The sequence below is a fragment of the Camelina sativa genome, chromosome 9 (genome assembly GCF_000633955.1).
Source record: "Camelina sativa cultivar DH55 chromosome 9, Cs, whole genome shotgun sequence".
In the NCBI taxonomy this organism is placed as follows: Eukaryota; Viridiplantae; Streptophyta; class Magnoliopsida; order Brassicales; family Brassicaceae; genus Camelina; species Camelina sativa.
Window position 1 is genome coordinate 6,427,739 of NC_025693.1, and position 13,480 is coordinate 6,441,218.

The 13,480-nt window shown below is 33.2% G+C and overlaps 1 protein-coding gene across 1 annotated transcript; it reads right to left on the reverse strand.

The window, feature by feature from the left end:
- On the reverse strand, positions 311-3,017 carry LOC104710620 (transcription factor MYB98-like). The gene is made up of 4 exons (XM_010427253.2): positions 2,622-3,017; positions 2,059-2,507; positions 1,822-1,948; positions 311-1,043 (listed from the first exon to the last, which is right to left on the reverse strand). Exons 1-4 carry the CDS (start codon positions 2,775-2,777, stop codon positions 456-458), a joined length of 1,320 nt encoding a protein of 439 aa, XP_010425555.1. The 5' UTR covers positions 2,778-3,017; the 3' UTR covers positions 311-455.

Sequence of the window (13,480 nt, forward strand, 5' to 3'; positions counted from 1 at the left end):
TTTTTTTTTTGGGGGGGGGGGGGAGTAATACTTTATTTTTCGATTGGGATTTCAATTTTCTATGATTTTGGTCAAAATATCATTAATGAGTATAGATACCAAATAGTTATTTATATATATTTTGAATGAAAAAAACGAAAGTTAACAAGTAAGAATTACAAATTCAAATTTATTCTAAAAAACCAAATGGTATGAAATAAAAACTACATACTCAAGAACACAAACACACCCATTAAGTATGATGAAAAATATGATAATGTGTAGATTCCTTGTTAGAAGGAAAGGTTTTTAGAAAAATATATAAATCCGATTAGAGAAAAGAGAACTTTAATAAAACCACGATTATATATTACATGTCTAATTGTTTAATAATAAAGCATAAGTTTCAGTTCATATAAGCATAAACATACAGACGGATAAGATATAAGCAAGTTTGACTTATTTTATAGTTCGGTCTAAAGACGGCCATGAGCAATCATCTCCAGCAAAGCAATCTCATTCATCATAACTTCATCACACCCATGCATCACCATCCAACTATCAGTCATTGGCTCATCGAGCTCCATGGTTACACCACTTCCAGAACCAGACGCAGAACCAGAAGTAGATGCACAAGTCGAAGACACAGCCGTCAATGATGTCATCTTCCTTTTATCGTCTAAATCCATGTTCTTCACACCATCAACAATATACTTACACTCATCCTCTTCATACTCCTTGACTGCGGCCATTACACTCTTGCCTTTATCTCTCATGTTCTTTGGACCAACATTCGAGTTTGGAGTCATGAGGGTGAGGGTATCATCTTTGTAGGTAACAGACCTTATGTAGTTCTGAAGAGTGTTGCTGCCAAGTTGAAGGGAGATTTCGTCTTTTCCTTTAGCCCTCCTCGAGTGTTGTCGACGTTTTGTCGCGTTCCAGTGGTTCTTGATCGTGTTTTCAGTGCGTCCAGGGAGTTTTCTAGCAATCTCAGCCCATTTGTTCCCAATCTTCTTGTGGGCTTCAATCAGAATAATATCTTCTTCTTCAGTCCAACCATCTTTCTGTAATATAAAACATAAAATATGCTTATAAAATGACACATATGGTATTAAATCAAAGTATATTTTTTTAATTAGGTTGTTACATTGTTATGAGAGAATCTGAGTGAAAATGACTTTAGTTTAATTGTCTCACCAATTGAAAAGTTTTGTGCGCAAGAAGAAGACAAAATACCTTAAATTAATTGTCATAGACATATATGTATATACAAACAAAATTTTAAAGTAGTCATGCATGAATTAAAACCATATACATGTTGACAAGTGTTAAAAAAGTTTGTTTAATTCCCTTTGAAGATTCTCAATGTATCATGTATGAATCTGAACATATCGAAGATGATACTTTGCTTTTTTTCTTTTTTTTTTTTTAATTACTGTGAAAAAAAAAATTGTGATTGTATAGCGTATAGCATAATATGTTTTACAAAACTTTACGATCTTTGAACATTTCATCATAAAATAACTAACATATACATATTCTATGCAATTATTTAATTTATAACAATTTATTAAGATGAATATTTGTTTATATGTGCATATGCATGTATCACCACACCGTGATGTATCATATTGTATGTAATTATTAAAAAATAAACACATAACTATATTTGCTTATGTATGCATGATCATCTGATGCTTGATGTCAATTTGAGTGATGAACACATCAAGTTGATGTATGTATCATGATATATGTATATGTATGCTTCTCTAAATGTTACACACAAAGACGACCATACACATATGCATATAAAAATAAGAAGAAGGTAAGAAATTAAGAGACCTTGATATCGGGACGAAGATGGTTATGCCACCTCTCTCTGCACTGTTTTCCAACTCGTCCTTGAAGCATCTTTGCAATCTGAGACCATTTTTTAGTTCCATGACTTTCCACTAATTTCACCAATAACCTAAATATAGGCAGAAATCATCAGAAAATATTTTTATTAGGAAAAAAATCATATCATATTAGGTAAATTATTTATTGAGGATTCTAAAAAAGTTTAGATGTTGTTTTTACTTGTCTTCTTCTGGAGACCATTGTCCTTTGATGATGCTAGCTTTTTTTGCGGGTTTACAAATTCTCCTCATCTGAAATCTCTTGTTCTTCTTCTTGACCTGCTCAGTCTTGATCATTACTTGATTATTTTGACCCCGAGATATGATGGTGTCTTCGTTTGCGCTCAAGTTTGGTTTCGGCATATTGAATTGATTAGACTCAACCAAGGCCAGATTGAAGGTGGACTCGGTCCCAAAGATGAATCCTTGGTTTTGATCATTTTCCCACATAGTACTCTCATGTGTGACATGTGAAACGTTGGATTCAACAGTTTGCGAGGTGGTGTAGGCCATGCTGAAAAAACCTTGGTTGTTGGATGTGCCATGAAAATATGTCTCGAAAGTTTCAGTGCATGGAGAAGGAGTTATGCCCCTAATGGTTTCATTTGAGGGCATTTCATGTGTGTGAGGCTGCATATCAAAGTGATAGGGAACAATATTTAGATTTTGAATCAAGTGATCAGAAGTTGAGCTTGAATTTTTTGATGTGAAATTCTTGTGACAAAGATAAGGGATAGAGTTTACCATCGATGGAAGATGTGAACTATCGAGATTAATCTGGATAGGTTTTTGATGCATATTGTGTACACAAGAAAATTCATCTTTTATAGTGAGGTTATCGTCGTAGATAACGGCTGCGAGATACGGATAATGCATTTTGATCACTGACTCGAACTCCATAGATCAAAACTAAATATAAAGAAAGATTAGAAGATGGATTAACTAAACAAAAAAAAAGTTGAGTGAAGTATAAAATCTTAGATCTGAAATAAGAAATGAGTTGGTGAAGAACATAAAGACATTTTTTTTTTTGGTTTAAAGAACACAAAGACTTCAGCGAGAGCAATTTAACTTGACTGCAAATGAAAGATGATGAGTAAATTAATTTATAAACAAAATTAAGGAAGAGGAAAAACAGGGTGAAGCAATGGTAAGAGTAGAATACTAAGCCTTATAAATAATAACAACTGTGAAGGGTGATGAGCTGGCAAATAACTTTTTATAACTTGTTTGAATAAAAAAGTTATTTTTGTAAAGACAATTTGGTAGTCCAAGGGTAATATCGTCTCTAAAATTTGTCATGTAATAATCATGAAGTCGTTATAAGGTAGTTTGTATTGTTGCAGAAATTTCTCGGGCATAATTATGACACGTGTTGAACATGTAAGCAGTATTATTTCATTTAGCTGTATGATTATTTTCTTTGTGTTAATCTAATGGTTTCTATTGAACAAGGGTCCACATTTTCTCTGGTCCCACAAAATTCAACTCTAAAATATTGACTAAGAAATTAAGGTAATAAATTTATGTTAGCAAATTTGTTTTATAGTATTCAATTGTCATTCCCTACATTTAATTTATATTTTCACTTTTTATCATCATTTTCTTGTCTAAAAAGTTAAGTAACTAAAGTGTGTATTTGAAAATGACTATCAATTTAATTATTCTATTTTAATTTATCATATATAAAATTTTATTTCATATATATAATATTAATTTAATATGTGTAGTAGGAAAAAAAATTGAAATTATGATAGTCAATCATAAAGTTATAATTGCTTACTTATCTTGAAGTATTTGGAAATAGATATTTGTTTTTAGAAACGGTTAAAATATATTGCAAACCACTAGATTTTAAGGTATAATATTTTTTTAGCATGTAAAGTATGTATCGAACTGCTGTTGAGTTTATATGTAAATAACGTTCCTCAAAATTTACTCATTTGAGTCAATCATTCTAATTTAAAGTGGTTGGAAAAATTGTATAATATATTTTAATAGAAATTTAAGAATACTTAAAAACTTTCATATTATCTTAAAATATTAATATTTCTATTCAATAGAAGGACATTTTTAAAATTCCACATGAAAAACAACCTAAAAGCCAAATAACAATACCAGGTAGAAAATTTTAGATGTTGTAACTGAATAGCGACTGATATGATTTGATTCCATGATATTTTTTACCAAAAACATAAACTACTAAATACATTACTTCAACTCTTTTGATAAAGAATTATTAATCCATTGGACTCTAATTTTTGTTAAAATATCTAATACTTTTTAATGATTACAATTTCTCATTGATATAAATTTAGAATTAATCAAAGACATAAGCTATAATTTTTTTTTGTCAAACAATTTATTCAACTCAAAATCAAACGATTACAACTAAGCTAGGCATCATCGGACATAGTCGATGTGTGAGACATTTATTGTAGCGAATTTCGATGATACAAAGTGATTATTGTTTCACATATTGGCAATGTCCGATGATGCTTTTCAGCTATGAAAGTTTTTACACATCATAAATATAATGCATTAGAAGAATCGACAAACCGGCAAACAACCAAATATGAGAAATATAGTGAGATAGGCAACTCTCAATCCCACTCTTACAAATGACTTGAAGATATTTATCTTAACTTGTGATTTTGACACATTATCTAAAACTTTGGGTATGATTAGAATGAAACTTATTGCATCTTCAGGCCCCGTGTATACTTTTAATATCATATTTTCTTTTGAATTTGACAACTAATCAAAGTTCTATTTAAAATTAAATTTTATGATTGAATTTTATTTTCAATATATAGTTTAGTTAGAATGTTTGCATTTTCGAGAGGGTTGAACCATGTTATTAGTGTTTACCATTGAAGACAATTGTTGATGGGTTTATGTTAACAAAGAGGGGTGAACTTACCATTAGGGAAACTAAGAAGATTTGATGATGTGATAGATGTGCCAATGCTTATAGGCAATCTATTCAAAAAGAAGATTTGTGAAAAACTCTTTGCTCGAGCATAGAACACAATTGTTAATGGATTATCTAAACAAAGAGGAGCGAATTGACCATTATAAAACTAAAAAAATTTGATGATGTGATAGTAGCGCAAATGATTTTCTAGGAAATCCGAGCTCGATCCATAAGGACCAACTAAGACATTACTCACACATATTGCATGAAACAACACAGATAAATGATGAAGATGTAATTAGACTATTGGAATAAGAGAAAAATGGTTTACAAATCTTCTCTAAATTGTCTAAAAAGATGAATCTGTCCCAATAAGTGGTTTGCAAAAGGTCTCAAGTGCTTTAAAAACCCAGAAAAATAAAATGTAATTCGTCTCTTAGGTTATTGGAGTTTTTATACCCATTAAGGAAAATAGAAAACAAAACCAGTTAAAGAAACTCGATTAGGTCTATCACGAAAGTAACCTATCGCTTTGACACATTTTTCAGGTGTTTTGTCAGCATCGAGAGAATGGACCGATCGGTCTAGGAGTTGGAATAGTTGGAATGATTTTTTCTGACACATTTTGTCTTGTGATACTTGCTACGTCGTGGAGACGTAAAGATCAGTATGATGGGTGGACTGATCAGTCTAGCATTTTCTTGAAACACTAACTTCATGTTTATTCTTCTAACCTCCGTTTATGACACAAACAAGCCCCAAAACTTTCAAACTCCAACATATCTTCATAAAACTTGTATAAGACACAAGAAACGACAAAAAAGAAACAAAAATCTGACAAACTATTCAAAACGAATACTAAATGAATCACTAAAAACGCTAAAACACCATATATCAACTTAGTTTCTTAGGTGAAGAGGTGAGCATTGGCTTGATTCTCCTTTAGTGAGCATAAAATGATTTTAAGGGTTATGTTTTTGTGAAGATGATACTTTGCAATAATTTGGTTGTACATTACTATATTTTTAATAGAAAGTAGACAACCAAATCTCAGACATAATATCTTAGTGTTTTTTTAATGGTATATGTATATATATTTTCTGTAATTTACAGAGATCGTATCTATATCTCTCCAACTCACACCTCCTTGATTATGCATGAATGAAATTATATGAGGAAATATCTAATAAGGTCTGGTGACCAAGTGTTGAGTGGTTTGATGGAGGTCATTCAAGTTGTTAATTGACAAGTGACGAACTATAGCGAATCAGATATAATGTTGCTAGTCATGGGTGTGACATAATAGCTTTCGTAATGTATCACAACTATCATGTGAAAGCATGCAAGACATGATCAAACAATAGATGGTTTTATATGTACGACCACATTTAATGTTATTGAGTCAGTGAAGGAGCATCCAAATTTTTGTGAACAAATAGTGAGTGAAATAAAGAGTTTGTGGGTTGAGAATTCTAAGACGGAAAATAAAATGTTACATGTTTTTGAGAATTCAAATAGACGATAATGAATGTTATCTCCTAGACCCATTCTTGTTGGGTAGAACGTAAGGCCCATTAATATTTAATGTTTAAGAAACTTGGTAATTCTCAGCTTCTCTTAATGTAAATTACTTAGATGCAATATTTACATGTCATGTCGTGATTCATAGGTAGAAACAACATCTCTCACAATTTCCTTATATTTTATGGCCTTCTGGTAGGGAGTGTTACCATTATAGTATCACTAGGTATAAATGATTTATCTGTTGTTTTCACAAATGAGTTAATTTTGTTGAGATATGTGAAGTACTCGCACGAAGAAGCATACAAAATGAATACGCTCAAAGAAGAACATATCATACAAAAAAAAGTGGAGTAGTGCATTGAATGACCCATCCTAACGTTTTGGTTAATTACACATTGTATAAACCCTTCCTATGCAATAAATTAATTTTCATAAAAGAAAGTTTCAAACTTAATCTACTATTATTTTATAGTTGATTCTAAATTATGTGTTAAGATATGGTGTTGTTAAATCTGATATATGTAAATCATGCAATGATATTTTAATAATTTAATGTTGCAATATTAGAAAATTCTTATATTTCACTAAAATTTGGTCTTATCTTGAACTCAAACTATTTTTATTATTTTCATACCAGAAAAATGAATTCTAATAGATTATAAAACATAATTGTTATATATACATATACATATATTTTGACCTCCGATGTGGATAATGATTAACGGGGAAAGATATGTGGTATCTTATGAGGGTTTGACCAACATTTGTGCCAATTGTGATATGTATGGAAATTTAGTTTATTTGTGCACGAAAGAGGGAAATGAAAGAGCTGTGGTTCCAACACCGCCAAGAGTGACAGATCTACCGAGTATAAATGGGATAGCTTAGTCCGATGATGGGTTTGTTCCTGTGAGGCATAGAGGTAGGAAATCCGGATCGAGTATACCAAATGGGAGAACCGTGGTGGAAGGGATGAATACAGAGATGGGAAGAAATCTCCAGGATCTACGGCAGGTGAATGATTCGAAGAATATTTTGAGTACAAACAGTTTTGGAAGGTTGATTGAGGATTTTGCGGATAAGGAAATTAGCGCATAAGTGGTTTGGAGGGAGACAAATAAGAAAAACAAATATCTTGGAATGGCAATATCGCAGGAGAAGAGTGAAGCGAAAAAAAAGGCTGTCATTGGGTTTAGGCCTATGGTGAAGCATAATGGGCCGGTTGATGGGCGTAGAGGTAAAAGGAGTGTAATGGTAAAAGGGTCGATGTTAATCTCAAGATGCCCAAACAACATAAAATTGCTAAGCCTGGTAAAGGGTTTGTGTTTTGCCCAACGAAAGAAGAAATTGAGCTCTTTGTCAATGGAAAGAGAATGAGAGTCTTGAACGAGTGTGTGGGAAATCTGGGGGCTGTTTCGTTAATATGAGCACATGTAGTAATGCAGAGGGGGTTGGATCTTTGCTTCGAGGGGATATTGGTCTTCTAACTGGCGAAGCATTGGTATTGGTGAAGAGCAATTGGTCTTCTACCTGGCGAAGCATTGGTATTGGTGAAGAGCAATTGGTCTTCTACCTGGCGAAGCATTGATATTGGCTTGCGGGAGGTGGTCTATAGAGATTTGAGTTGGATCATTGGTGATCATTGAATGAGCCTTTGTTGGATACGGTTATCGGTGGACTTTCCACTGGGTCTGAGCAGTTGACAGTTCCGAAGTTATGGAGAGATTGTATTGGCTGGGATCTTCCTCAAATAGTATCTTATGTGACAGTCATTGTTTTGGATAATTGGACAGGGGTGAGGGATCGATTGTCGTGGAGAGAGTCCCCGGATGGGAGATTCACTATAGTTCTGCCTATACTTTGTTTACGAAGAATGGGTTATCTCAACAGAGTATAAAAAGGTTTTATTCGTGTGTATGGCGTATGGTGGCCTAGTGTTTGCCAAGTGTATAAAGGAGGGGTGTAAACAATTTTTCATGTCTTTCGTGATTTCCTCGCAATAACGGGCATATGGACTCAGCTATTATCGGTGCAAAGGCGGCAACAATTTTTTTGAGAGTTCTCTGCTGGGGCTTTATTAGAACTTAGGAGGGGGTTGTGATGGGGCAGAGAGGTCTTCATGGTCGACAATGTTCTTTTTGGCTGTTTGGTGGGGTTTAAGGTGGAGGTGTTGAAATCTTTTTGGAGACACTACATTATGGAAGGATAGGATACAATATATTAAGAATCTCACAAAAGAGATTAATTCCGCTAATATAGTTACTGAAGCTGCAGCCTCATCTTTGGGCAGAGTCCGAGAGGTTTGTTCGCTGGTTATGCCCGCAGGCAGGTTGGTATAAGTTGAACACAGATGGGGCGTCTCGTGGGGATCCAAGACTGGCTACTGTGGGGGTGTTCTATGAAATGAGGATGACATGTGTTGTGGAGGTTTTGCATTGAATATTAGGAGATGTTCGACACATTTGGCAGAGTTATGGGAGGTCTACTATGGACTTCATATAGCTTAGGACCAAAGGATGATGCGGTTGGAAATTGAGGTAGATTCGGAAATGTGCTTGGATTTCTTAATAAAGGGATAGAGGATACGCATCCGCTATCATTCTTGGTATGCTTGTACCATGGCTTTTTATCAGGAGACTGGATAGTCCGTGTATCACAGATGTATAGAGAGTCCAATTCCCTTGCTGATAGATTGGAGAATTATGCATTTTTATTACCGTTAGGTTTTAATTCTTTAAGTATATCCCCAAATGTGGTGGCATCAATAATTATGGATGATTTGTCGGGACATGGGCGTCCTCGTAGCATTTGTTTGTAATATTTTTACATTTTTAATAATTACCGGGAATATTTTGCTCTCGTTGTCCGACCAAAAAAATTTATATACATATATTGTTTAAAATATAATATAATTTATTGTGTTGTTTTTATATAGAAAGTTTATTGAGATATTGTAAGGTTTATCGTATGAAGGAGCATACAAATAAGTATGTTTGAAGGTAAAGTATTTCCTTCACGAAGAAAAGGTCAATTACATTTTTTTGGTTGAATAATTACTCTTAAAGGCTAAAGCTTTGGGCTAACCAATAGATAAGAAGATTACATGATATAATATTTATTTGCTATTATTCAAATCATTAAAAATAGTAAAAAAAAAAAAAAAAATCCAACTAGAATTTATTCTTACTATATAGAAAAGGCTAAATTATGTATTTGAATTAAGTTGTTATTTGATGTGATATTGGTAAATCATGCTTCAAAAAAAGTGTAAAATCTTATATTCTTCTGAATTCAAATGTTGTAAAAATTTTAGTATATAAAATCATTTGAAATAATATTTACTGAATTATTATGAGTAAATTATATATATATATATAAACTAATTTATTAAAATTGTATAAAATGTTTGCAATTAATCTTAAATTACTAAAATGACTCTACCTAATTTAATAAACTAAACTAAAATTAAAAATGAAAAAAAAATTGGTAATTTATAAGTGAATTTAAAATATACAACTTTCAATAAGAAACAGACAAAAAGCACATATGGTTTGTACAGTGACCTTAGATAAGAATATTGTGGATGTTTGCATGATTTACACTTGTACATAAAGGAATTTTGTTTTGCTCAAAATTTGCTATAAAAAAGGCATGTTGATACTTTTTATCTTTTTCATAAATACTAGCATGTATCCATAGGTTTTTCAGATTTTATATTGTTAAAAAAAAGTTTAGAAAACTATGTCATATGATGTTCTATTGTAATGCTATTCTTAATATATAAAAATTTGTAAGTTTTTTCTGTATATATATATTTGGCCGGCTATAATTTAAATTATATTGTATGTTTGTAGAAGCAATGTGTTTTTTACTTGTTAAGCTATAATTATATCATTATATATGTGTATACAAAAGTTAACTCTACAAGACAGGCTTTATTTATATTTTAGACCAAATCATTTGTTTATATATAAAATTATGAACACTATAAATAACTACATAACTATTAAAATTTGCCCAAAGAATTGAAAGAGTTACCAAATCCTAAACAAGAAACAAACAGGCAGAACTTCGTTTACAACACTAGAAAATACTGAATTTTATGTTTAGATATAAACAACTGTGTCAACACACCACAACCTCCTTAATCATCAGATGTCTCTTAATTATATTGTTATTACATACAAAAATAATTGTTAGCTACACAAAGTATAGTACATCACATAGTCACACTTTTGTTAACTTTTTTTTAGTTATATATATTATATTAAATAAAATCTAACATTTGTGATTTTTAAAATTTTAATAAGATATAATTGCGTTGATATACAATTTAATAAATTAGATATAATATTTTCTATTTTTTAAATATAAAAATTGGTTTATCTTAGTTTTAAAATATATATGTCATTATTAAACGATTTAAGGATGAAAATATTTAATTTTATTAGTTTTATCAATAAAATTAAGTTTTATCATTATTCTAAATAGTTTGTTATTGTTTTCTAAGATTTTAGAAAAAATGGAATATATTAAATAATGTTATTACATAATTTCAAAAATATTATTTGGCTATTTTATAAATCAATATAAAAATTTCTGTTAATTATTAAATTAATCAAAATCTAATGACATATTTTGTAACATGTCATATAATAATAGGATTAAACTTTTAGCAATATTGCTTAAATAATATAGAGATGTCTAACTATTTCTCTATATGTTTTTATCATAATCTATAAAAGTTAAGTGGTAAAGAAAAGTAAATCTGGAAAATATTTTAGAATCCTCGATTACTTGTTTTTCTTTAAAATTACACGCGTAATTTAGATTGTTGGAATCACATACACTCACATGTGTGTGTTGTTCCTGCTCTCAAGGTCCCCACACATATCTCTAATTGATGATCCTTAGCTTGTCACTCTTATAGCCACTCATATAAACGAAGCTTAAGCCACTTGACACTACCATTAAAACCCCATAAGCTTTGTTTTTTCCCACTTAGAGCTTTTCCATTAAATCTTCCATGACATTACATAACCTAAAAGCAAGACGCTTTTACCTTTTTTAGCCATTTGCTTATTGTGAAGATGAGAGGAGTCCACGTTTTCAGTTTTTCTTCTAAGATTCCTCTTCTCCACGCGTCTCTTAACGCGTATCCTATCACCGACTCTTTTCCTTTGTGTGTACGAGAAACCAGTTTCATTTCTTTTTCCAATAAAAACTTTGGAATCCGAACTATTCAAAGTTTCTTTATGATTAAATAATTATAACAACATTAAGCGTTAGGAATTTAAGTTATTCAAGTTCTGTACGTTTTCTCTTTTCTTGTTTCTATTAACTTAATATTGATATGGACTTTTGTGTAACAAGAAAAATAAAAGACTGGTTTGTTTTGAGAGTTGACATTAAGGAATTGCATGTAACGCGCTTAAGAGGGAAGTAATTAAAGTAAAGAGTTGTTTCCACTTTTAATTAAATCGCAGCCACAAATAATGGGGTTTCTTAAAAATGGCTTAAGTGTACTTAAACTTTTGTATGATACGCCAAATCAAGTGCTCTTTCAAATATGGAAACTTTTTAACTTTGCTTTAACGAGTAGGTTTGCAATCACTCATAGTCCTTTTTTGTACATTTAAAACATAATATTATCTAATTNTTTTTTTTTTTTTTTTTTTTTGGTAAGGGAGAGGGGCAATGCCCCTTTATTTATTCAACTTTAAACTTCAAATACAAATTCGACGAGGAGTTGCAACCCCCCGGACATCGTCCGAAAGAATTGAATCAACACCACTCGGTACAGAATCAAACGAATGAAAACCCAACTGCAAAGAAAATGCATAGTTTGCTAATCCGTCAGCAAGACGATTAGCCTCCCTATACGTGTGAACAACGCGGACAGACCAGTCCCGTGAGAGCAAGCCATGGCACAAACGTACCAGGAACGACAGGGGATGAGCCTCGCTAATCCCTGTTTCAAGAAAATCCACCACCACTTTAGAATCCACTTCCAACTCCAGCCGTCTGATCCGCCTTGACCAGGCAATCCACAAACCATAATACACGCCCCACAACTCCGCTAAGGTGGCTGAACATATCCCAATGTTCAAAGCAAAACCACAAATCCACCTACCATTCTCATCCCGCAAAACTCCTCCAGCCGCGGCCAGTCCCGGGTTTCCCCGTGATGCACCGTCTGTGTTAAATTTCAACCAACCACCCCGTGGAGCAACCCAGGCAACCATACGTTCCACTCGATCAGTACCAACTCTCTGGTTCCTTAAAGACGAATTAGCCTCATCAACCTCCTTAGCTAAGTCCTTAAGAAATTGAACCCTATCTCGACACCTACCATTTGTACCAAACACATTACCACATCTCCATTTCCACCCCCACCAGACTGCTACTCCAAATAATGTCGACCATGGCAGACCAAAAACCCGAGACTCCCCATATAAGTTCGCATATAACCACTCAAGCAGTGACTGCGTAAAGAACCTTGCATGATTCCTCGCAGGCACCAACCTACGCCAGACCCCCTCCATTGCCGGGCAATCCCTCAAGATATGTATAATATCCTCCATTCCTCCTTTGCACACCACACAAATTGCTGAATCACAAAGATGGCACCTAAAGCGTTCTGCGTTAGTCATAACAGCCTGATTACCCACTAACCACAAAAAAGTTCTGATCCTCTGCGGAACCACAACACTCCACACCGGCGACCAGAATGAACCCATGTTAACCCCCTCATACTCAGAACGGACGAGCATGTTATAGGCTGATGTAACAGTAAACTCCCCATCAGTCGTCTCTCCCCACGAGATTCTATCCCGAGCCCCGGTAACACCATCAAGAACCACGGAGCACAGTTTTAGGCACACGTCTTCCGAAACAAAGGGAGCAATTCGATCTAGGCGCCAACCGCCACCATAAATCCACAAATCCTGAACACACTCATCTCTTCGTTCTGCCGGAAGCGCGGACACTAAATATTCCATTAGCGGCTTTTGAAGGAGCCACCTATCCCTCCAAAATCGAACTTCTCGCCCATCACCAACCACCCAACTCTGTCCCAACAGGACAACCTCCCGCAGGCTTAGTCCCACACTCCTCCAAGTTGAAGACCATGTACTCTTCGGGATCAACCAGTTCAAATGGC